Source organism: Entelurus aequoreus, linkage group LG18 (genome assembly GCF_033978785.1).
Source record: "Entelurus aequoreus isolate RoL-2023_Sb linkage group LG18, RoL_Eaeq_v1.1, whole genome shotgun sequence".
In the NCBI taxonomy this organism is placed as follows: domain Eukaryota; kingdom Metazoa; phylum Chordata; class Actinopteri; order Syngnathiformes; family Syngnathidae; genus Entelurus; species Entelurus aequoreus.
Window position 1 is genome coordinate 42,044,452 of NC_084748.1, and position 26,649 is coordinate 42,071,100.

The following is a 26,649-nucleotide window of genomic DNA, read 5'->3' on the forward strand; positions in this document are numbered from 1 at the left end:
AAGCATGTTTAATACAGTGTGCTTTATAACAATTAGGGAGGTTTGTGTCATGTTTGTCCTCCTACAGTAACCATATTAAAACAAAAAATATATATTTTTTCCCCTCATCTTTTTCCATTTTTCATACATTTTTGAAAAAGCTTCAGAGAGCCACTAGGGCGGCGCTAAAGAGCCGCATGCGGCTCTAGAGCCGCGGGTTGCCGACCCCTGGTGTATGGGATGCTCACCTGCGGCCAGGCACTAATCAGAGTGCTATTAAATCCCGCTTCTTTCCACACTCAGTCTGGCTTCCTAGTTTGCTACACTTGATTTATTGAAACTTTTATTAGTTGATTGCACAGTACAGTACATACTCCATACAATTGACCACTAAATGGTAACACTCGAATACATTTTTCAACTTCTTTAAGTCGGGGTCTACATTAATCAATTCACGGTAAACATGCGACAGTTAACGACGGTATTTTGATTCATTTTGTATGCTAGCTCCCACGCTAGCCCCTTTAGCTTTGCCTCCCGTGCTATGAGCACTTTTTAGTTTTTTCATGCCTGATTTATTGTTAAAATAAATAATTTCCCACCTTCACACTGTGTCCGCAACCCATCTGCATCTTGGGAGAACAACCCCCGCATCACAACGCGACCTGATCGTTACAGTAGGAAGCCAGACTGAGTGTGGAAAGAAACAGGATTTAAAAGCACTCTGATTAGTGCCTGGCAGCAGGTGAGCATCCCAGACACTAATCAGAGGCAGCTGCAACCAATCAGCACCCATGGTAACCAAGGAGACACAAAACAGGGGGTGCTGAAACAGAACTAAGGTAGTCAAAACTAACAGACAAAACATGATCCGTGCTACGGATCATAACAAAAAAATCAGTGCAGAAATATTTATTGCTTCAAAACTCAAACATTTTCGCTAAATTAAGTCCGAAGCTGATGTAAAAGAACCTGCCCAATGGCATGTCAATAGAAATCTAAATTGTACTGTTCACTTTGGCATGAAAAAAAATCTGATACAGGTATATATATATATATATATATATATATATATATATATATATATATATATATATATATATGGGCAAAAAAATCGAAATTGACCTGCAGTGTGAACGAGGCCAAAATCACTGCACTGATACTGTGTTGGTGTTTCATAATGGCTCCATCTGCTGGATTAGAAAGTCACTACATTTGAACTGCAAATATTATCGTTTTTTTCCCCTAAACAAATAGCTATGAATCGTGCAACTCTAGTCAATAAGCCAAATAGTAAACAGGAAAATAAACATTTACCCTATTTGATGTTTTAAGATTAAAAAGACCCCACATTTTACAACTTTTCCTATTTTTCTGTTTCATAATACACTATATTGCCACCTGCTTTGACTCACATATGAACTTGAAGTGCCATCCCATTCCTAACCCATAGGGTTCAGTATGATGTCGGTCCACCTTTTGCAGCTACTACAGCTTCAACCCTTCTGGGAAGGCTGTCCACAAGGTTGCGGAGTGTGTTTATAGGAATTTTACACCATTCTTCCAAAAGCGCATTGGTGAGGTCACACACTGATGTTGGTCGAGAAGGCCTGGCTCTCAGTCTCCGTTCTAATTCATCCCAAAGGTGTTCTATCTGGTTCAGGTCAGGACTCTGTCAAGTTCATCCACACCACTCTGTGTCACAATAATTGTATCTAAGTTATCACAAAACTTTGTGTTACATCGAGTTCAGCTCGCCCTGCGAGAGGACAAAAGCTGTCTTTGATCCTACCAAGCAGAAGGCTTGTAAAACTCCACTGTGTACGATGGGAAGCGACATGAAGGCGTCTGTTTCTTTCTTCTATTGTAATCCACAGGAAGATTTCATCTTGACCCGAGATCTACAAAGCAGGACCTGACGCAAGCTCCAGGCACCTTTTCTTTGAACTGTTTTACGACCTTTTCTTTGAACTGTTCTGTATCCAAAGGCAGCGGCTGTTTACGACCCCCCTCCCTTAGAAACAGCTGTTGCCATGTAATCAGGGAAAGTCCAAATAAAAGAGGACGCGTACAATCTTTCAAAAGTGTGATTTATTACTCCAGAGAAGGCGTCTCCACTGCTCTAGAGTCCAGTGGCGACGTGCTTTACACCACTGCATCCCACGCTTTGCATTGGACTTGGTGATGTATGGCTTAGATGCAGCTGCTCGGCCATGGAAACCCATTCCATGAAGCTCTCTGCGTATTGTACGTGGGCTAATTGGAAGGTCACATGAAGTTTGGAGCTCTGTAGCAACTGACTGTGCAGAAAGTCTTCACACTGCACTTCAGCATCCGCTGACCCCTCTCTGTCAGTTTACGTGGCCTACAACTTGGTGGCTGAGTTGCTGTTGTTCCCAACCTCTTCCATTTTTTTTATAATAAAACCAACAGTTGACTTTGGAATATTTAGGAGCGAGGAAATTTCACGACTGGATTTGTTGCACAGGTGGCATCCTACGACAGTTCCACGCTGGAAATCACTGAGAGCGGCCCATTCTTTCATAAATGTTTGTATAAACAGTCTCCATGTCTAAGTGCTTGATTTTATACACCTGTGGCCGGGCCAAGTGATTAGGACACCTGATTCTCATCATTTGGATGGGTGGCCAAATACTTTTGGCAATAAAGTGTACATGGATGCTTCAGTATTGTTTGACCCATCATGATGAATCCTGGAGCGCAATTTGCATGATTCATTAATAAAAACAATGCACATGTGTCTCATAGAGCCTAAAACATAGTGTAATGATTATCTCGGGTGCTGACGATGTCACTGTTGCACTCCAATGATTGGAGGACCAGCTGGAGGGCCGCTTTGCTCACGTTGAGGCTGTGGCGCTGCCTGACTGCGGACAGAATGTGGAGGACATGGCAACCCTTCTCTCCGACTAAAAAGCACACAAGGAAAACATATGTCAGGTCAATAATGACTAAAGCAAAACATGTTCTCGACCAAAAATCACTTCATATTCTTAACACGAGTGTTACCATATCTGAGTTATTGTGTAGAAATACGAGGAAACAACTACAAAAGTGCGCTTCATTCATTAACGGTGTTACAAAATAGATCAATTAGAATAATACATAATGTTGGATATAGAGAACATACAAACCCACACAAATATTGAAATTCAACAATTTGGTGCATTTGCAAACAGCTAAAATTATGTACAAAGCAAACTATAACCTGCTACCCAAGAATGTACAACAATTCTTCTCAACAAAAGAGGAAAAATACAACCTTAGAGCAGGGGTCACCAACGCGGTGCCCGCGGGCACCAGGTAGCCCGTAAGGACCAGATGAGTAGCCCGCTGGCCTGTTCTAAAAATAGCTCAAATAGCAGCACTTACCAGTGAGCTGCCTCTATTTTTTAAATTGTATTTATTTACTAGCAAGCTGGTCTCACTTTGCTCGACATTTTTAATTCTAAGAGAGACAAAACTCAAATAGAATTTGAAAATCCAAGAAAATATTTTAAAGACTTGGTCTTCACTAACTGACAAAGAAACAGATGACAGATTTGGTGTCCAGTTCAAAGTGTGACATGATTTATTTAAAAATTTGAGAGTTGACTTTTGTATTTTACATGAGTTATTATTTGTACAAACACGGTGCAAAGTAATTCGTGATTTGTTCAAAAATGTTAGTGGCTAGCTAGTTAAAATGGGATATTGTTATTTCACAAGACTGTCTTAGAAGTGATCATTTGAAAATGTTCAATTTGAAAAATGTGCACTTAGAGAAAATATAAAAATAAAGTGTTGCACATTGATATTTATGTTTCTATATATATTTATTGTGAGAAATCATTAAGATGATCATTGTTTCCACATAGATAAATATAATTAATTATTAATAATAACATAGAGTTAAAGGTAAATTGAGCAAATTGGCTATTTCTGGCAATTTATTTAAGTGTGTATCTAACTGGTAGCCCTTCGCATTAATCAGTACCCAAGAAGTAGCTCTTGGTTTCGAAAAGGTTGGTGACCCCTGCCTTAGAGGAAAATCTCATTTAAAACATGTGTATGCTCGTACAACACTTAAAACCTTTAGCATATCAGTATGTGGAATTAAATTATGGAATGGATTAAGCAAAAAAATCAAACAAAGCACCAATATGATTCAGTTTAAGAGACTGTTCAAACTACAAGTGTTCACAAAGTACACAGAACAAGAATCATGATGAACATCTTTTTTTTTTTTTTAGATAAAGATTATTTATAGAGATGTCCGATATTATCGGCCGATAAATGCTTTAAAATGTAATATCGGAAATGATCGATATCGGTTTCAAAAAGTAAAATTACTGACTTTTTAAAACGCCGCTGTACGGAGCGGTACATATCCGGTAAAACACGGACGTATGGCATACTCACCAACCCTCCCGATTTTCCCGGAGACTCCCGAATATCAGTGCCTTTCCTGAAAATCTCCCGGGGCAACTATTCTCCCGAATTTCTCCCGATTTCCACCCGGACAACAATATTGGGGGCGTGCCTTAAAGGCACTGCCTTTAGCTTCCTCTCCAACTTGTCGTCACGTCCGCTTTTCCTCCATGCAGACAGCGTGCCGGCCCGGTCACATAATATATGCGGCTTTTACACACACATAAGTGAATGCAAAGCATACTTGGTCAACAGCCAAACAGGTCACACTGAGGGTAGCCATATAAACAACTTTAACACTGTTACAAATATGCGCCACACTGTGAACCATTACCAAACAAGAATGACAAACACATTTCGGGAGAACATCCGCACCGTAACACAACAGAACAAATACCCAGAAACCCTTGCAGCACTAACATGTTGGCATTTTTTTCTATAACTTGAGTTGATTTATTTTGGAAAACCTTGTTACATGGTTTAATGCATCCAGCGGGGCATCACAACAAAATTAGGCATAATAATGTGTTAATTCCACGACTGTATATTTCGGTATCGGTTGATATCAGAGTCTGTAATTAAGAGTTGGACAATATCGGAATATCTAATATCGGCAAAAAAGCCATTATCGGACATCTCTAAATATAACCTTAGAGGAAAATGTAATTTAAAACATTTATATGCACGTACAACACTTAAAACCTTTAGCAGTATGTGGAATTAAATGACGGAATGGATTAACCAAAAAAATCTAACAAAGCACCAATATGATTCACTTTAAGAGACTGTTCAAACTACAAGTGTTCACAAAGTACACAGAACAAGAATTATGATGAACATATTGAAACCTTTTTTTTGTTTGTTTTGTTTTTTGGGGGGGTTATTTTTAGATAAAGATTATTTATGTATTTAATATTTGTTTACTTACTATGATATTTATTTATTTATTCAGTGTTCTGTTACAGAGAACAAGGAAATGGGATAAAATTGCTTTGGTATGAAAAGTGGTAGGATTAAATAAGCTCAGCTTCTTCCTACTCCTTTTCGGACGTGCTGTAATAAAACAACTGGAAATATGTGATGCCATTACATTGTATCGTATGCATGTTCCAAATAAACTGAAACTGAACTAGACTGAACTGCATGTCAGCCCACAAGTAAAGCAGGCTTCAAACTAAAAACGTACACTTCTCTCTTTTGGAGTCCTCCCTGATTATGTCTTTCACCGCCATGAGAAGATCTTTATCATGTGCCGTCACCTAGAGAGAAAGAAGAGGATCAAAATAACAACCCACGCTCATGCTTCAAAACTGCCGTTTCTTACAAAATAGACTTCATCCTGGGACTTTAACCTGCGGTACACCAGGCCCTCATCCTGTAAGAGTTGCAGGGTCTCTTTAAGGAGCTGACCCGGCTGCTGACATGTGGACGGACCCGCCACAGCTTCCTGAACAACAACAGAGTCATAATGCTTCCAAAGAAGGTTCTTTAGGGATATACTATTAATGTGTCCTTGTATTTTTTCTTCAACAATTATTGTTTTTCTGGTGCACCTGGTCTGCAGATGCTGTTTCAGTCCGGTCGAGGAAAAGAGGCTGCAGGAGGTCCTGAACATCATGGGGTGTGAACTTGCTCACACGCTTCTGCTGGAGAAAATCCTTCAAGATTTGCGTTGCCTTACTAAGGGAACTCCTCGGACAATCGCTGGAAACAGATACAACAATCAAAATACTTCACATTAGGGCTGGGCGATATGGCCTTTTTTTAATATCTCGATATTTTTAGGCCATATCGCGTTACACGATATATATCTCGATATTTTGCCTTAGCCTTGAATGAACACTTGATGCATATAATCACAGCAGTATGATGATTCTATGTGTCTACATTAAAACATTCTTCTTCATACTGCATTAATATATGCTCATTTTAAACTTTCATGCAGAGAGGGAAATCACAACTAAGTCAATTTAGCAAAAGTGTATTTATTAAACAGTTATTAAGCAGTGGCACAAACATTCATGTCATTTCCAAACAGAAAGTGCAAGATTGTCAGACATTTTAAAACAAGCTATTAGTGCACTTTTGTGCATGATGTCACTAAGATGACATATCAAAACAACACTAAATTAAAGTGCACTTTTTGTACAGAACGCCACTACAATAGTTTAGAACAAATAAAGTGCACTTTTGTGCATGATGTCACACAAGATATTTCAATAACTGTCAAATAAAAATGAGCTGCATAATAGGAAATCAAATAGTGTATGTCCTTCACTATGTGGTAGGTTCCTGCGGACGTTATCTCCTTCTGTCGTGGACTATTTTTTTCATACGGTGTTGATGTGGAAATGGTTGTCTCTGCATTTTGTGGGTGTGGCACCGAACGGAGATGTTGACATGCGGAGTTTCAAACACTCTTCATTCTCTAGCGGGTGACTTTTCAAATTATGCTACATATTAGCAGTAATGCTCTTTTTGTAGCTACACTTTTGCCCCACACTTGACAAATTACGGTTGTCTGTTCGTCATTTTCCCGCTTGAAGCCAAACCACCGCCTGGTTGGGAATTAATTCTTCCTTCATTTGTTACCAGATTTGCACCTTCTTTCTCTCGTATTACCACTCGCACCACAGCTAGCTTCAGCCATGCTACTACCTCTCTGCTACGCGAGGGCGTATTCGTATGTGACGTATGTAAGAAGGTGCGCTTGTTTTAAGTCTCTGTGAGAAGGAGAGACAAGAAAGAGTGAGAAGAGCCTGTCGTGTAATGCCCGCAGCTAAAAGCAACTGCTTGAGAATGTATACTCGAATATCACGATATAGTCATTTTCTATATCGCACAGAGACAAACCCGCGATATATCGAGTATATCGATATATCGCCCAGCCCTACTTCACATATATTTTTTACAGTGGTTCCACTTATGTCGACGCCCCATAAGCTGAGCAAAAATCAATACAAGAAATACCCGTAGCTTGTGCATTTACTTGGGACTAGTGTTGTGCCGATACCAATATTTTGGTACCGGTACTGGTACCAAAAGGTATTTCGATACTTTTCTAAATAGAGGGGACCACAAAAAATGGCATTATTGAAAAAATAATCTTAGGGTACATTAAACATATGTTTATTATTGCAAGTTTGTCCTTAAATAAAATAGTGAACATACAAGACAACTTGTCTTTTAGTAGTACGTAAACAAACAAAGGCTCCTAATTTAGTCTGCTGACATATGCAGTAACATATTGTGTCATTTATCATTCTATTATTTTGTCAACATTATTAAGGACAAGTGGTAGAAAATGAATTATTAATCTACTTGTTCATTTACTGTTAATATCTGCTTACTTCCTCTTTTTATATGTTCTATCTACACTTCTGTTAAAATGTAATAATCAGTTTGTGGGGGCAGGTGTAAGTCAGCGCTGCCTGTAAGAGGAAAAGTCACCGCCGCTGTCCATGGTACTGAGGACGAGCACCAGCGGGCAGGGGCGGGGCATGTGCTGACGGCGAGACACAGCTGGCAGGGGATTAGATTGCACAGGTGGTACGTGTTAATCTAATCATCCGTTGTCTTTAACAGTAAGCGGCCGGGAGCAGAGCGAGAGAGAGGATTGGGAGTGACGGCAACGTCACGACATGCCGAAAAACCTTTTTAAAAACATTAAAACTTTGTTAAACCTGCACGCTTGGCTCTTGTGCCATGTCTACAGTGGAGCTGCTAGGAAGCGACTTCCACACACTTATTCTTCTGCTGTTTGATACCACAAATTTGGGTATCAATCCGATACCAAGTGGTTACAGGTTCATACATCGGTCATATTCAAAGTCCTCATGTGTCCAGGGACATATTTCCCGAGTTTATAAACATAATATAAATGTAAAAAAACCGAAAGAAGATGTGATGCCAAAAAATATCGATGTAATCATAGTAGTATCGACTAGCTACGCTCCTGCAGTTGGTATCATTACAGTGGATGTTAGGTGTAGATCCACCAAAGGCGTTTGTTTACATTTTGACGCCGGTGAGCTACGGTGTGTAGTGAAGCATGTTTAGCTATTCCTCGTCCTGCAGGGATGATACTTGTAAGAAACTTACTTTATTTGTCGCCATGGAGGCGACGAGTAGTGATTTAGAAGTAGCTAAAACACTACAGACTGCGGATGGACTTTAGCCGCTAGCTAGCTAGCCATATTTTAAAGCACCTCTTCCTGAGGGTGTTTCAGTGTTATAACTTCACCTTTATCGTTAGTTTTTAAGCCAAAATGCGTCCATTCTCCCTTTTCTGTCTACACACTGTGTCTGCTTGTAAGTACTCTGTGATTGTGCGCTGCCAAACATGCTCGTCTGCTGGTAAACCAGCAATGACACGAGGTGACGACAACTTTGTAGAGGCGGTATAGTATCGAATATGATTCACTAGTATCGCGGTGCTATACTAATACCGGTATACCGTACAACCCGACTTGTGACTTTGATTAGAGACATAAGAATAATGGGCGATAAAAGATTTGTGAACTTACGCCAATTGTGCTGTTTTCATTTGATATTTAGACTCTTATCAAACAGATGCTGCGGTAATTGTGTTGTAATATGTCCTAAATATAATGACGATACAGCTTTCATGCAAGTGCAAATCTGTCTTCCGGTGGCTAATAATCGAAACAAATTCATAAATGGGCTTAGTATCGCCATGTTTAAATTTTAACCTTTTTTTTTGCACTTAACAAAAAGTCACCGTTTTAATTAGAGATATCCGATAATGGCTTTTTTGCCGATATTCCGATATTGTCCAACTCTTAATTACCGATTCCGATATCAACCGATACCGATATATACAGTCGTGGAATTAACACATTATTATGCCTAATTTTGTTGTGATACCCCGCTGGATGCATTAAACAATGTAACAAGGTTTTCCAAAATAAATCAACTCAAGTTATGGAAAAAAGTTAGTGCTGCAAGGGGTTCTGGGTATTTGTTCTGTTGTGTTTATGTTGTGTTACGGTGCGGATGTTCTCACGAAATGTGTTTGTCATTCTTGTTTGGTGTGGGTTCACAGTGTGGCGCATATTTGTAACAGTGTTAAAGTTGTTTATACGGACACCCTCAGTGTGACCTGTATGGCTGTTGACCAAGTATGCCTTGCATTCACTTGTGTTTGTGAAAAGCTGTAGATATTATGTGACTGGGCCGGCATGCAAAGGCAGTGCCTTTAAGGTATATGGCGCTCTGTACCTCTCCCTACGTCCGTGTACACAGCGGCGTTTTAAAAAGTCATACATTTTACATTTTGAAACTGATACCGATAATTTTGAAACCGATAATTTCCGATATTACATTTCAAAGCATTTATCGGCCGATAATATCGGCAGTCCGATATTATCGGACATCCCTAGTTTTAATGTTGCAGTATGTCAGTGGCTCGAAACTTTAAAATTTTTAAACAAACAAAAATAAGAACGTCGCCAATGCTCATGGCTCATCAACGCAATGGGTTTGACAGGTGAGCAATCAGACACGCTGGCATCAACTGGTTTACCCTTAGCCCGCGGAAAACTGTTGTCAAAGCTGTATTTTTGGGTGAAACCAATAAGAGCACTGTTGAGTTGAGTAAGGGCATTTTGAATTTGGTAAGTACAATTTATTTCTATTGGCCCCGAAAGGGACAAGCGGTAGAAAATGGATGGATGGATGAAATATTTATGGTAGCCTATGTTGTTTATCACTTAAAGGTGCATCTCTTTATTTTAAAATAAAAAAAGCTTATTTAGTAAAAACCATTTCTAGTTTTTCCATTTCGATTTTACAAAAATAAAAGTGTATTTACTTACTAAAAAGATTTTCAGTTCCATAATGTAATAATAACATTGTCAAAGTATCGGATCGGGACTTGAAATCGAATGGGATTTGAGGACAAAAGAATTGGATGGGATCAAAGGCCAAAAATGCTGATGGGGACATCCCTATTTCATGTGCTATTTTAATTTTTTTTTTTATTCAACACCAATATGCTGTTATTAAACCCCGAACTTTGACCTCATAAAGTAGATGGACTACAAAATGTGGTACACGTCTTTAAGAGGGCTGGCTAGCACGTCTTGAGCAACATACAGTACAGGCCAAAAGTTTGGACACACCTTCTCATTCAATGCCTTTTCTTTAATTTCATGACTATTTACATTGTAGATTGTCACTGAAGGCATCAAAACTATGAATGAGACACATGTGGAGTTATGTACTTAACAAAAAAAAGGTGAAATAACTGAAAACATGTTTTATATTCTAGTTTCTTCAAAATAGCCACCCTTTGCTCTGATTACTGCTTTGCGCACTCTTGGCATTCTCTCCATGAGCTTCAAGAGGTAGTCACCTGAAATGGTTTTCACTTCACAGGTGTGCCTTATCAGGGTTGATTAGTGGAATGTCTTGCTTTATCAACGGGGTCGGGACCATCAGTTGTGTTGTGAATGAGAAGGTGTGTCCAAACTTTTGGCCTGTACTGTAGGTTTAAAAACATTTTGAAGGGCTAAGTAATTTCTAACAAGTCATTTGTCAATGTGAGTCATGTGAAAAAGTTTGAACCCCACCTGATGTTTCAGACAAGAGCAAAACATTTCTGAAGGCTGTATTTTGACAGCATGTGACGTACCTCGTGACATTGGGTTCTAGATGGAGTGGTTTGTCGTAGAACTGTCTGTACAGCTGAAGAACATCTGTCATCCAGTCTATTTGGCCTGCCATCGCCGGGTCATCCACTTTATCTGGGAACACACCACCACAGAAGTGACTGACAGGATAGAGATTGTGTGGATTTGTGGTCGGCTGGGATTTTTTCTTTCTCCACGAATAGTAGTACCTCGTCACTTGTTTCAAAAGGTCTGATGAAGATGAGAAAAATGTATGAACATTGAACATCACTTCTACTTTTTGACTTGTTGGCAAAGACCAAACGGGCACCACCTTCATACTTTGCAAAGAGTTATTACCGGAAATCAACTTTCTTTGGCTCTATGGTGGCTAATTTTGCAAAATACATGTTGGATTCTTTGTTTGGTGACTCAATTCAGAATAATGGGGCAAAATCTTGGTGAACATTTTCCAAAACCAAATTTTTCTTTATTGAAAATAATAAATGCAGTCTAATAGTAATGCAATACGTCGACCAATTAGCCCACAACATACTTTACATCAGGCCTGGGCAATTATTTTCACTCGGAGGTCCAAATTTAGAGAAAAAAATTTGTCTTGGGGCCGGTATATCTATTTTTAGGAACACTAATACAAAACCTCCCAATAATGTCTGATTGAATGCTAAAACGTTATGACAGACCGCCTTAAATAACGGAATGGAGTTTTAAATTTGTTTACTCAATAAGACACCCAGAATGTACATGACAATAAAGAATGTGGGATTTACAATATTAACTATGAACGATAAGACACTGAATATTGACAACATATGATCGTCACACTCCCTCTCGATCGAGATATTTTACAATCAAGCGATACACAACAAAATGGCAACAAACACAGTGAAATATGAACGCGAAGGGTAAAAAAAACCCACCTACGATCTGATATATCACTAAGCTTTGAAACTTTGTGAAAAAATCTCCTTCTGCGTCTGTCCCTGAGACCCGCATTTCAGGCTGGCCGCTCCGGAAACACTCGCTCCCCACCCACACTGCTTGGTGCATCGTCTGAGCTGCTGTGACGTAGATTACCATAGTAACTAATTAGATTACCTTAGTAACTAGTACATCATGCAAAAGCCAACCATTGAAATACTTTGTATTTAAAAAACATCACTGTACATCATAATGGCAGCAACAGTTTCGATCTTAAAAATCTAAAATAAATTATTTGGGAATGTCCCAGAAGAGTTAGTGCTGCAAGGGGTTCTGGGTATTTGTTCTGTTGTGTTTCTGTTGTGTTACGGTGCGGATGTTCTCCCGAAATGTGTTTGTCATTCTTGTTTAGTGTGGGTTCACAGTGTGGCGCATATTTGTAACAGTGTTAAAGTTGTTTATACGGCCATCCTCAGTGTGACCTGTATGGCTGTTGACCAAGTATGCTTTGCATTCACTTGTGTGTGTGAAAAGCCGTAGATATTATGTGATTGGTCCGGCACGCAAAGGCAGTGCCTTTAAGGTTTATTGGCGCTCTGTACTTCTCCCTACGTCCGTGTACACAGCAGCGTTTTTAAAAAGTCATGAATTTTACTTTTTGAAACCGATACCGATAATTTTGAAACCGATACCGATAATTTCCAATATTACATTTTAAAGCATTTTCCGATATTATCGGATATCCCTAGTCGACATACAATTTGAGAACCCAAAGGGATCCATTTTATGAAAAATGGCTCCTTTTATGTTTAAGTAATGTAAGATTGTAAACTTTATCATCGTTGCTCAACAGAGTGAAATGACAACAGCAACATTTTTAGTCACGTTACACTACACACAGCATTAAAACATGAACGTTTACTTCCTTTTAAATGCAAAGTAAGCTTCAAAATAAAAGCATGCCTTTGTAACCTAGATTTCAACCAACAAAATTCTAAAAAAAAATTTGTTTAGATTGTTAACCAAAAGAAAGATGTTTGAAAGCCTGGCTTTAAAGTAATACTACCTGCACCCTGTAGATGGAGCAAATACACAATACCACTCACAGTAGGTGAACGCTGTGATCTCCCTCTGGTCCCGGGACGTCTTCACCGGCCCTCTGACTCGCAGAAGCTCTCCAATCTCCAGATGGCACCGGCTCTGCTGGGCCTGCTTCAGCTTTTTCAGTTCAGCAATTGGATTGAATGCTCCCTGATCCTCATCACTCGGCTTCTTCCCCCCTACTGTGACATGATAATAGATGATCGTGTCGGAATTAATGATGAATTTGATGTCAACATTGCAATAACTCCTCCAGCCAGCTTCCTGTGACACAACAGTGCTAACTACTCGTGCCATGCAGCAGCCAATGAATAAATGTAAAACTGCACTAATCAATAATATACTGCTAAGTCAATGTAGTATTTATAATGTAAGAGTGCGTAGCTTGCAAAGGGATTACATTTTTTGGTTCGTCTTTTGATTGGTGCTTGCTAATAATGGTCTTGGGTGAGCTGGAGCTTATTGCAGCAGACTTTGGGTGGGAGGCAATGTACACTTTGACTGGTCACCAGTCAGTCTCCAATTAGCGTGCATGTTTTTGGGATGCGCGAGGGATCCGGAATACCAGAGAAAACCCATGCAAGCACAAGTAAAAAAAATGCATTGAAAATACATATTTGACCCCTTACTGATTTTAGTGTTTCCCATACATTCATGTGGATCGCCATGAATACATTTGATGGTACTTGTTCATTCTCGCCCATACACACATAAAAAGCTCGTCAATACACTTCCATACAATTCCGTGGTATAGATTGTAAGCCCACCTCCTACATATCTGTATCTATCTCAAGATAGCGTATGCACAAAAACCTGGCGTTTGCCCTTTTTCACAGCAAAGTTAAGATGTATCAAGAGTGAACTGAACGTGGAAATACACTTCATGGCTGTCGTACACACATTTCTACACACTGTGAATACTTTGGTGACACACAGAGGTGACGCTGGGTAACCGTTTAAATAAAGAAATGTCAAACAATTACTCCTCAGACTGAATAATGTGCACGTATATTATATATATATATATATATATATATATATATATATATATATATATATATATACTACCGTTCAAAAGTTTGGGGTCACCCAAACAATTTTGTGGAATAGCCTTCATTTCTAAGAACAAGAATAGACTGTCGAGTTTCAGATGAAAGTTCTCTTTTTCTGGCCATTTTGAGCGTTTAATTGACCCCACAATTGTGATGCTCCAGAAACTCAATCTGCTCAAAGGAAGGTCAGTTTTGTAGCTTCTGTAACGAGCTAAACTGTTTTCAGATGTGTGAACATGATTGCACAAGGGTTTTCTAATCATCAATTAGCCTTCTGAGCCAATGAGCAAACACATTGTACCATTAGAACACTGGAGTGATAGTTGCTGGAAATGGGCCTCTATACACCTATGTAGATATTGCATCAAAAACCAGACATTTGCAGCTAGAATAGTCATTTACCACATTAGCAATGTATAGAGTGTATTTCTTTAAAGTTAAGACTAGTTTAAAGTTATCTTCATTGAAAAGTACAGTGCTTTTCCTTCAAAAATAAGGACATTTCAATGTGACCCCAAACAATTTTGTGGAATAGCCTTCATTTCTAAGAACAAGAATAGACTGTCGCGTTTCAGATGAAAGTTCTCTTTTTCTGGCCATTTTGAGTGTTTAATTGACCCCACAAATGTGATGCTCCAGAAACTCAATCTGCTCAAAGGAAGGTCAGTTTTGTAGCTTCTGTAACGAGCTAAACTGTTTTCAGATGTGTGAACATGATTGCACAAGGGTTTTCTAATCATCAATTAGCCTTCTGAGCCAATGAGCAAACACATTGTACCATTAGAACACTGGAGTGATAGTTGCTGGAAATGGGCCTCTATACACCTATGTAGATATTGCACCAAAAACCAGACATTTGCAGCTAGAATAGTCATTTACTACATTAGCAATGTATAGAGTGTATTTCTTTAAAGTTAAGACCGGTTTAAAGTTATCTTCATTGAAAATAAGGACATTTCAATGTGACCCCAAACTTTTGAACGGTAGTGTATATATATATATATATATATATATATATTATAATCTATAGCAGGGGTGTCAAAAGTGTGGCCCACAGCGAATGTTTTAAAGGCCCACAGCACATTCTAAAAGTACTATTAAACTTAACAAAAACATAACAAAAGTGGAATAAAAAAGCTTACAGGTGAAATGTCATTTAGAAAAAGTTGCAATGTTGACTAATAAAACAAAGCTGTTTTTTTCTTCAAAACATAATATTGAATCAAAATCAATGTTTTTATGAATTATTGACCTATCCAAGGCTTCGATTACTCCACATCAAATATTCCACTTTGAAAAATAGTTTTTGTGGAAGATTTTGCATATTTTGTGTGTTTGCCATAAGAAAAACATAGTTTTCTTTGACAAAAAGGGCAGAAAATAAACAAACAAAAAAACTACAATAAAAAAACAACAACTTAGAATTCACGGATAGATCTGAAGTTGATGTAGACTAGAGATTTAAGCATTAAATAAATAATGTATGTATGCCCTGGCACACCATTATCATCATTTCATGACCGAAGCAAAAAACGTTTTACACTTTTATACTGAAATAAATACACCTACAACTTATTAAATACAAATATAGAAAAAACTATCAGCAGCGGTAAAGTTTAGATCCATGAAGGAAAGAAGAAAGTGAATGAATGTTTATAAATGAATTAATTTACATAAGCATAAACATTTGATTTCTTTTGCATTATTTGTTTTAATTAATTAAGTAACAATTATGACAACCTTTTTCCAAAACACAATACAGAATGTGAGATACAACAGGATAATACAAACATTTATCATTTGTTTTCAAAACACTTACAAAAAAGTGGGACCCCAAAAATTTACTGTAAGACCCCGTTTTTATGACTTGATAGGGTCCCTGGGAACCCATTTTGAAAATTCCTACCGCCAACACTGTGAAAATGTACAAATCATAATGTTTTTTTTGTTGTTTTTTTAAACTTACATGTTGCGGTTTATAGTATTTTAACTGCATTTGTCGACATTTCTACTTTTCTGAATGTGATATAGTTCATCATTCAAATAGGTGGAATAGAGTCTGTCAGAGTTTTAATATGCTCTCGTTGGTGTTAATGTTTTATCTATCAGAAGATTAAATAAATAATAATGTCAAAATCAAATTAGAGGAAGTTATTATTGTAATTTAGTCATTGTCTTTAAAGGCCTACTGAAAGCCACTACTACCAACCACGCAGTCTGATAGTTTATATATCAATGATGAAATCTTAACATTGCAACACATGCCAATACGGCCGGGTTAATTTATAAAGTGCAATTTTAAATTTCCCGTGAAACTTCCGGTTGAAAACGTCTATGTATGATGACGTTTGCGCGTGACGTCAACGGTTGAAACGGAAGTATTCGGACACATTGTATCTCAATACAAACAGCTCTGTTTTCATCGCCAAATTCCACAGTATTCTGGACATCTGTGTTGGTGAATCTTTTGCAATTTGTTTAATGAACAATGGAGACTGCAAAGAAGAAAGCTGTAGGTGGGATCGGTGTATTAGCGGCTGGCTGCAGCAACACAACCAGGAGGACTTTGAGGATAGCAGACACGCTATCCGACGCTAGCCGCCGACCGCATCGATGATCGGGTGAAGTCCTTCGTCGCGCTGTCGATCGCTGGAACGCAGGTGAGCACGGGTGTTGATGAGAAGATGAGGGCTGGCGTTGGTGGAGCGCTAATGTTTTTATCATAGCTCTGACGAAGTCCCGTAGCTACGTTAGCTTCAATGGCGTCGTTAGCAACAGCATTGCTAGGCTTCGACAGGCGGCACAGCATTAACCGTGTAGTTACAGGTCCAGTGTTTGGTTCGGTTTCTCCTGATAGTAGTATTGTTGATCTTCTGTCTATCCTTCCAGTCAGGGGCTTATTTCTTTTGTTTCTATCTGCATTTAAGCACGATGCTATCACGTTAGCTCCGTAGCTAAAGTGCTTCACCGATGTATTGTCATGGAGATAAAAGTCACTGTGAATGTCCATGTCGCGTTCTCGACTCTCATTTTCAAGAGGATATAGTATCCGAGGTGGTTTAAAATACAAATCCGTGATCCACAATAGAAAAAGGAGAGAGTGTGGAATCCAATGAGCCAGCTTGTACCTAATTACGGTCAGAGCGAAAAAAGATACGTCCTGCACTGCACTCTAGTCCTTCACTCTCACGTTCCTCATCCACGAATCTTTCATCCTGGCTCAAATTAATGGGGTAATCGTCGCTTTCTCGGTCCGAATCGCTCTCGCTGCATTGTAAACAATGGGAAAATGTGAGGAGCCCTTCAACCTGCGATGTCACGCTACTTCCGGTACAGGCAAGGCTTTTTTTATCAGCGACCAAAAGTTGCGAACTTTATCGTCGATGTTCTCTACTAAATCCTTTCAGCAAAAATATGGCAATATCGCGAAATGATCAAGTATGACACATAGAATGGATCTGCTATCCCCGTTTAAATAAAAAAAATTAATTTCAGTAGGCCTTTAATTTTTTGTGTGTGATAGTTTTGTTATTGCTTGCTTTGCCTTACACTGTGATTAGTGCTAATTCATTTAAATACAAACTCACGTTTATCATAATCCACCTCTTCCTTAAGTAGGTCATCTTTCCAACACAGGCAGCTGATGACACCGGTGCCATCGTCCACTGTTAAAAAAATAAAAGACAACAATCATCACACAAACAGAAAAAGAGGCTAAAACTGTGCTTTTTACATATGAGAACATGTATATATGTAAATATACTCAGTACGGCCAGTTAAATGACTACATTATAGTACACTATATAGTTGACTAAAACAGCTTATACTTGGAACTGACAAAACAGCACGACAAACGTTTACCTCCGTAATTGAAGAAGTCCTCTCTTTCCTTCTTGTACACGACTGTCCCAAGCACATCCACTTTGTAGATGGGATGGGATTTGTAAAAGTAAATATCTATGATAGAAACAAGCGCCATATTAGTGTCATCAGAGCAATTTTTTCTAAAACAAACTTATTATTGATTGATTGATTTAAACTTGTATTAGTAGATTGCACAGTACAGTACATATTCCGTACAATTGACCACTAAATGGTAACACCCGAATATGTTTTTCAACTTGTTTAAGTCGGGGTCCACGTTAATCAATTCATGGTTACAATAGCTTACGTAAAAGAATGGTCATGGTTTATTTGTTTGGGACATGCTTATTAGCAAGTTACATTTTAGAACCGCATCTGTTTACACTTGCACAACTCAACATGTCCCAAAAAGGTGTAGGATGAACCAGAGTTTATATAATCTTATCCTACTTCTTAATGTCTATTAATAATGACTTCACACCATGTCTTGAACATTTTGACACCAACAATAATTCATGTGTTTATAAACTACATGTATTTTAGGTAAGGGTGTAACGGTACACAAAAATTTCGGTTCGGTACATACCTCGGTTTAGAGGTCACGGTTCGGTCTATTTTCGGTACAGTAAGAAAACAACAAAATATAAATGTTTTGGTTATTTATTTACCAAATGTGTAAACAATGGCTTTATCCTTATAACATTGAGAACACTATAATAATTCTGCCCAAAAATAGAAAGAGCTCCATGTGTGATGGATGTGAGCCACCACTAGGCTGATCAGTGCAACAGCAGGCAGTCATGAATGCTAAGTAGAATAACATACATATACACACAGGGTCCATTGCCAGGGTTAAAGGCCTACTGAAATGATTTTTTTTAAAAATTTAAACGGGGATAGCAGATCCATTCTATGTGTCACACTTGATCATTTCGCGATATTGCCATATTTTTGCTGAAAGGATTTAGTAGAGAACATCGACGATAAAGTTCGCAACTTTTGGTCGCTGATAAAAAAAGCCTTGCCTGTACTGGAAGTAGCGTGACGTCACAGGTTGAAAGGCTCCTCACATTTCCCCATTGTTTACAATGCAGCGAGAGCGATTCGGACCGAGAAAGCGATGATTACCCCATTAATTTGAGCGAAGATGAAAGATTCGTGGATGAGGAACGTGAGAGTGAAGGACTGGAGTGCAGTGCAGGACGTATCTTTTTTCGCTCTGATCGTAACTTAGGTACAAGGGTTCATTGGATTCCACACTTTCTCCTTTTTCTATTGTGGATCACGGATTTGTATTTTAAACCACCTCGGATACTGTATCCTCTTGAAAATGAGAGTCGAGAACGCGAAATGGACATTCACAGTGACTTTTAACTCCACGACAATACATCGGCGAAGCTCTTTAGCTACGGAGCTAACGTGATAGCATCGGGCTTAAATGAAGATAGAAACAAAAGAAATAAACCCCTGACTGGAAGGATAGACAGAAAATCAACAATACTATTAAACCATGGACATGTAACTACACGGTTAATGCTTTCCAGGCTGGCGAAGCTTAACAATGCTGTTGCTAACGACGCCATTGAAGCTAACTTAGCAACGGGACCTCACAGAGCTATGCTAAAAACATTAGCTATCCACCTACGCCAGCCCTCATCTGCTCATCAACACCCGTGCTCACCTGCGTTCCAGCGATCGACGGAGCGACGAAGGACTTCACCCGATCATAGATACGGTCGGCGGCCCGGAGACGGAGGAAGTCAAGGTGAGGTCGGCGGCTAGCGCGTCTGCTATCCATCTCAAAGTCCTCCTGGTTGTGTTGCTGTAATCCGCCGCTAATACACCGATCCCACCTACAACTTTCTTCTTTGCAGTCGTCATTGTTCATTAAACAAATTGCAAAAGATTCACCAACACAGATGTCCAGAATACTGTGGAATTTTGAGATGAAAACAGAGCTTTTTATATTGGATTCAATGTGTCCGAATACTTCCGTTTCAACGATTGACGTCACGCGCATACGTCATCATACATAGACGTTTTCAACCGGAAGTTTCGCGGGAAATTTAAATTTGCACTTTATAAGTTATCCCGGCCATATTGGCATGTGTTGCAATGTTAAGATTTCATCATTGATATATAAACTATCAGACTGCGTGGTCGGTAGTAGGTTTCAGTAGGCCTTTAATGCAGTCAACATATATAAAAAAAAAACTAAATAAGATAAGGCTTAGAATAGTTTCTTAACCAAACCTTTCTACATATAAAGTGCTTTTTTTGATTGATTGATTGATTGATTGATTGAGAATTGTATTAGTACATTGCACAGTGCAGTACATATACATAACTAGTGAGCATCCTGGATGATGCCAGTCACCCTCTGCATACCGTTATCAGTAGCCAGAGGAGCCTGTTCAGTGCGAGACTGCTTCATCCCAAGTGCAGGACTAATAGACTAAAAAACTCCTTTGTCCCACACGCCATCAGACTGTACAACTCCTCTCTCAATAACAGTGCAATACTTTTTCATAACATGGTCAACTCTGCCTAGTTTCTCTTGTTATGTTCTTATTTTACTGTTATAATTGTATTCTCATTGTTGCTTTTTATTTTTATTCTATTGTAATATTTTTCTATTTTGTTTCCATTTATACCCCCATTATTTACTTTTTACTTTTTAAATTCGATCTTAATTTGCTGCTGGAATTTTAATTTTCCTAAGGGAACTCTCCTGAACGAATCAATAAAGTACTATCTACCTATCTATCTATCTATATTCCGTACAATTGACCACTAAATGGTAACACCCGAATACGTGGGGTCCACGTTAATCAACATTAAACTGCCTCAAGTTGTTGCTCGGATTAAATAAAATGACAAAACTTTTCTTCTACATATAAAAAGTGCAACATTAAATAGTTTCAAGTCAACTCAGCCTCAGATTAACTTTTATTTCCCCTCCCCCAGCCTTTAACCCTGGTGACTTCCACTCAATCTTCATGTTTGTTGCCAGAAAAATCTGTTTATCCACATTGTCTGCAGAAATAGCAGAACTGCTTGCAGTTACAATGTCTCAGTGGGTCAAAATCTAGTTTTTAATGCAATATGGTCTCAAATCTGCTGCTATAAAAACACCAACGGCATTTGTTATTGCTTTAGCCCTGCCTGACTCGCACACATTAGAAAAAAAATTTCAACAAAAAGTACACTGACAGACTGACAACACCAGCTGTGATGATAAAATGGATGAGGTTTGAGAATCTTATTTGAAAAGTGTTCAGCTGTTTTGCGAGAAGTTACAGTACAAAGAAAATGTATGATAGCAAGATATGGGAATAGTCCAAATAAGCTTGGATAATAATGATTTTGCTTCTTAAAGCATATTCATTTCTAAGTGTAATCCAGTGCTTTCCATATGTTTTGTTGAGATGTCGTTTAATACCAGATGGCAGTAGATTATAGGCTATTGAACACTGAGTGCGAGTTAGATCAACACACTTAGTCGTGGTCTAAAGTTTACATACACTTGTAAAGAACATAATGTCATGGCTGTCTTGAGTTTCCAATCATTTCTACAACTCTTATTTTTTTGTGATAGAGTGATTGGAGCACATACTTGTTGGTCACAAAAAACATTCATGAAGTTTGGTTCTTTTATGAATTTATTATGGGTCTACTGAAAATGTGAGCAAATCTGCTAGGTCAAAAGTATACATACAGCAATGTTAATATTTGGTTACTTGTGGGGCGGTATAGCTCGGTTGGTAGAGTGGCCGTGCCAGCAACTTGAGGGTTCCAGGTTCGATCCCGCTTCCGCCATCGTATTCACTGCCGTTGTGTCCTTGGGCAAGACACTTTACCCACCTGCTCCCAGTGCCACCCACACTTGTTTAAATGTAATTTAGATATTGGGTTTCACTAGAGAAAAGCGCTATGTAAATATACTTCACTTCATTTCACATGTCCCTTGGCAAGTTTCACTGCAATAAGGCGCTTTTGGTAGCCATCCACAAGCTTCTGCTTGAATTTTTGACCACTCCTCTTGACAAAATTTGTGCAGTTTAGGGCTGCAACTAACGATTAATTTGATAATCGATTAATCTGTCGATTATTACTTAGATTAATCGATTAATAATCTGATAAAAGAGACAAACTAAATTTCTATCCTTTCCAGTATTTTATTGGGGAAAAAAACAGCATACTGGCGCCATGTTCTTTCAACTTGCCAAATAAAACAAGGAAAATGATACAAAAATGCACACTTTTGACACCCCTGTTATAGATAATAAAAAATGTAATCTAGATTGACCATACGTTCTCTTTCCACCTGGCATGTCCTCTTTTGCGGAGCTGTCAGGGCGGAATGTCTTAAATGCCTCAAATGTCCAGCATTTTGAGTATTGTTTACACAACGTGTAACGAGTTTGGGTTGCGTGTATTTTCAATGTACGTTCAGGGTTAAGAAGGTTAAAAACAAAACAAATTATGCGTGCAGCAGCATCCGTGAGGGAGGGGCAGAGACAGAGAGAGCGAGAGAGTTGTGATAAACGCGCATGCGTTGTCAGGCTCTGCTTTTTATCCATAGATTTATCACATTTAATAGACTGACCATACGTCCTCTTTCCACCGGATATGTCCTCTTTTGCGGAGCTGTCAGGGCGGAGTTTCTTAAATGCCTCAAATGTCCGGCATTTTGAGTATTGTTTACACAACGTGCAGTACGCTACTTAATATGTCCGTGTGGAAACTCGTTCGGTACACCTGCGCACTGAACCGAAACGGTTCGATACAAATACACGTACCGTTACACCCCTATTATTTTGATTATTGTTTCTCAGAGGTTTGTAAATGTTGCAGTTTATAAATAAAGGTAAAAAAATAAATAAATAAAAAACGTAGCGTCAGCGCATGCGCATAGAATAGATCCAACGAATAAATGACTAAATTAATCGCCAACTATTTTTATAATCGATTTTATTCGATTTAATCGATTAGTTGTTGCAGCCCTAGTGCAGTTCAGCTAAAATTGTTGGTTTTCTAAAATGGACTTGTTTCTTCAGCATTGTCCACACGTTTAAAGGCCTACTGAAACCTACTACTACCGACCACGCAGTCTGATAGTTTATATATCAATGATGAAATCTTAACATTGCAACACATGCCAATACGGCCGGGTTAACTTATAAAGTGACTTTTAAAACTTCCCGGGAAACATCCGGCTGAAACGTCGCGGTATGATGACGTATGCGCGTGACGAAGTCAGAGTAACGGAAGTTATGGTACCCGTAGAATCCTATACAAAAAGCTCTGTTTTCATTTCATAATTCCACAGTATTTTGGACATCTTTTGCAATTTGTTTAATGAACAATGAAGGCTGCAAAGAAGACAGTTGTAGGTGGGATCGGTGTATTAGCAGCGGACTACAGCAACACAACCAGGAGGACTTTGTTGGAGCGCTAGCCGCGCTAGCCGCCGACCTCACCTTGACTTCCTACGTCTCCGGGCCGCCAAACGCATCGGGTGAAGTCCTTCGTCCTTCTGCCGATCGCTGGAACGCAGGTGAACACGGGTGTTGATGAGTAGATGAGGGCTGGCTGGCGTAGGTGGAGAGCTAATGTTTTTAGCATAGCTCTGTGAGGTCCCGTTGCTAAGTTGCTAAGTTAGCTTCAATGGCGTCGTTAGCACAGCATTGTTAACCTTCGCCAGCCTGGAAAGCATTAACCGTGTATTTACATGTCCACGGTTTAATAGTATTGTTGATTTTCTATCTATCCTTCCTTCTATCCTTTATTTTTTTGTTTCTATATGCAGTTAAAGCACGATGCTATCACGTTAGCTCGTAGCTGAAGCATTTCGCCGATGTATTGTCGTGGAGATAAAAGGCACTGAATGTCCATTTTGCGTTCTCGACTCTCATTTTCAAGAGGATATAGTATCCGAGGTGGTTTAAAATACAAATCCGTGATCCACAATAAAAAAAGGAGAGTGTGGAATCCAATGAGCCAGCTTGTACCTAAGTTACGGTCAGAGCGAAAAAAGATACGTCCATCACTGTCTCTCAAGTCCTTCACTGTAACTTTCCTCATCTACGAATCTTTCATCCTCGCTCAAATTAATGGGGTAATCATCACTTTCTCGGTCCGAATCTCTCTCGCTCCATTGTAAACAATGGGGAATTGTGAGGAATACTAGCTCCTGTGACGTCACGCTACTTCCGGTACAGGCAAGGCTTTTTTTTATCAGCGAGCAAAAGTTGCGAACTTTATCGTCGATTTTCTCTACTAAATCCTTTCAGCAAAAATATGGCAATATCGCGAAATGATCAAGTATGACACATAGAATGGATCTGCTATTCCCGTTTAAATAAAAAAAAATCATTTCAGTAGGCCTTTAAGTCAGGATTTTGGGAAGGCCATTCTAAAACCTTAATTCTAGCCTGGTTTAGCCATTCCTTTACCACTTTTGACGTGTGTTTGGGGTCATTGTCCTGTTGGAACACCCAACTGCGCACAAGACCCAACCTCCTGGCTGATGATTTTAGGTTGTCCTGAAGAATTTGGAGGTAATCCTCCTTTATCATTGTCCCATTTACTCTCTGTAAAGCACCAGTTCTATTAGCAGCAAAACAGGCCCAGAGCATAATACTACCACCACCACGCTTGACGGTAGGCTTGGTGTTCCTGGGATTTTCTCCTCCAAACATATTGCTAGGTATTGTGGCCAAACAGCTCAATTTTTGTTTCATCTGACATCACATGGACAAAGATAAGACCTTCTGGAGGAAAGTTCTGTGGTAAGATGAAACAAAAATTATAAAAATGTATGCTCTTTACAAGTGTATGCGAACTTTTGATCACGACTGTAAGTGTCAAGATGCGCCGTCTGCATTAAAACCAACACAACCTAAAGACAAGTTTATGTTGTTGAGTTGATACATGAAGATATCAGAAAACTTCTTCAGTCCTAAACCCGAGTCGACCCTGCTACCTGGCACTTGAGAGGACTCCGTCATGAGGAGGATGTCTCTGACGTGAAGCCTGGCAAAGGCAGAAAATATCGGGTCCAATCCCCACAACATGGACGGGAGCTCTTCTGCAGGATCCATTTGGTCTGCCGACATATCATAGTGACGGTGAAATATGATAAATGTCCCTTCTTTTCTTTTCTGGCATGTACGTAGACTCGCGGTTCTCGTTTCTCTGCCGGAACCGGAAGCACAAACATTTGGTCACGTGATACACATCAGCGCGTGTTCGATGTATATTATTGTTTGTACTAAGTGTTTTTTTTTTGTTTTTTTTAAAATACTGTGTGTTTGTATTAAAATGGGTTGAAATGTGGTACATTTTTATGAAACTAAAAAAAAAAAAAGATTCAAAGCGGTTAATGTTTTTCTCATGGCCGGTGGGAGTTGTAGTTTTACGCAGGTATGAGTCGGGCTGGCCGATACTGCAAATCTTGGTTTCGATCTGATGCCATATAAATACATGGAGAGTATTGCCAATATCGATTCCCTCTACATTTTTTGGGGGTAATTAAATGTTATTGTAATTTGTCCTGCCTCCACTGCTTTTTAACTGTCCTGTGTGTACTGATTTTATGATTTTATACTATGTAAAGTGCCTTTGAGTTTTTAGAAAAGCGCTATATAAATAAAATGTATTATTATTATTATTATTAAATGATTTTTGTATATAAATAAAACCAGGACAGAGATTTCCAAGACGCAATTATTCATCAACAAACTTAATAAAAAAAACAATGTAATAAACTCTAACAATACAAACAGATTTATAACAAATATTCCCTTTCATTACATATAATTGTAAAAAAAAAAAAGAAAAAGAAAGGTCAATTGTTCAAAGTAAGTAAACACAAGATTACTGCTTTTTGTTTGTAAATAATATAACAATATCAACAATTGAACTAAATAATAAAATAGATCTCAAATGTATTCACAGCGCTTCACTTTTTCCACACTTTGTAAATGTTATAGTCTTATTCCAAAATGGAATACATTAGTTTTCTGTTCTCAAAATTCTACAGACAATACCCCCAATGACAATGTGAAAAGTGGTTTTCTTTATTTTGCTAATGTATTATAAATAAACACTGATATTACTCTCGATAGGGATTATCAATCACAGTATGCACATTTTGGTGTCCATCCGAATCAAGTGAATCCAAGTCCAGTATATTGCCAATTCTGATACCAATACTTTTTACATGAAATATTCTAAGATCGTAGAATGATTTTGTGACTTCAGACTTTGAAAGAAGTACCAACAAAGTATATATAAGGCAGTGTAATAATATCAACAAAATAGTTTTACAAATACTCCCTTTTTTATATACAATTGTAAAACAAATTCAATAGTGCATTTTTTAAACAAAATAAAAACTACTAATGCACTCTTTGTTTGGAAACAATATAAAAATAAATCATTTTAATCACGCTAGTGATGTTTGGCCTGTCAATTATGCACATTTAGGTGTCTATCCATAACAATAGAGGGTCAATATTTCCGATATTTATAATTTAAATACAACACAATAATTGATACTGACATTACCCTTTGTATACTGTATATGGTACTGATATTTGGACCCAATCCTAACAACTATTCACATTTTGTGTCAATTCATA

General features: G+C 38.5%; 1 protein-coding gene across 1 annotated transcript; it reads right to left on the bottom strand.

Moving 5' to 3' along the window:
* Positions 1–1,078: 1,078 nt before the first annotated feature.
* stn1 (STN1 subunit of CST complex) lies at positions 1,079–25,222 on the bottom strand. The gene is made up of 9 exons (XM_062027177.1): positions 24,990–25,222; positions 17,999–18,094; positions 17,725–17,802; positions 13,091–13,267; positions 11,066–11,177; positions 5,964–6,114; positions 5,735–5,857; positions 5,597–5,669; positions 1,079–2,909 (listed from the first exon to the last, which is right to left on the bottom strand). Exons 1-9 carry the CDS (start codon positions 25,120–25,122, stop codon positions 2,752–2,754), a joined length of 1,101 nt encoding a protein of 366 aa, XP_061883161.1. The 5' UTR covers positions 25,123–25,222; the 3' UTR covers positions 1,079–2,751.
* Positions 25,223–26,649: the final 1,427 nt, after the last annotated feature.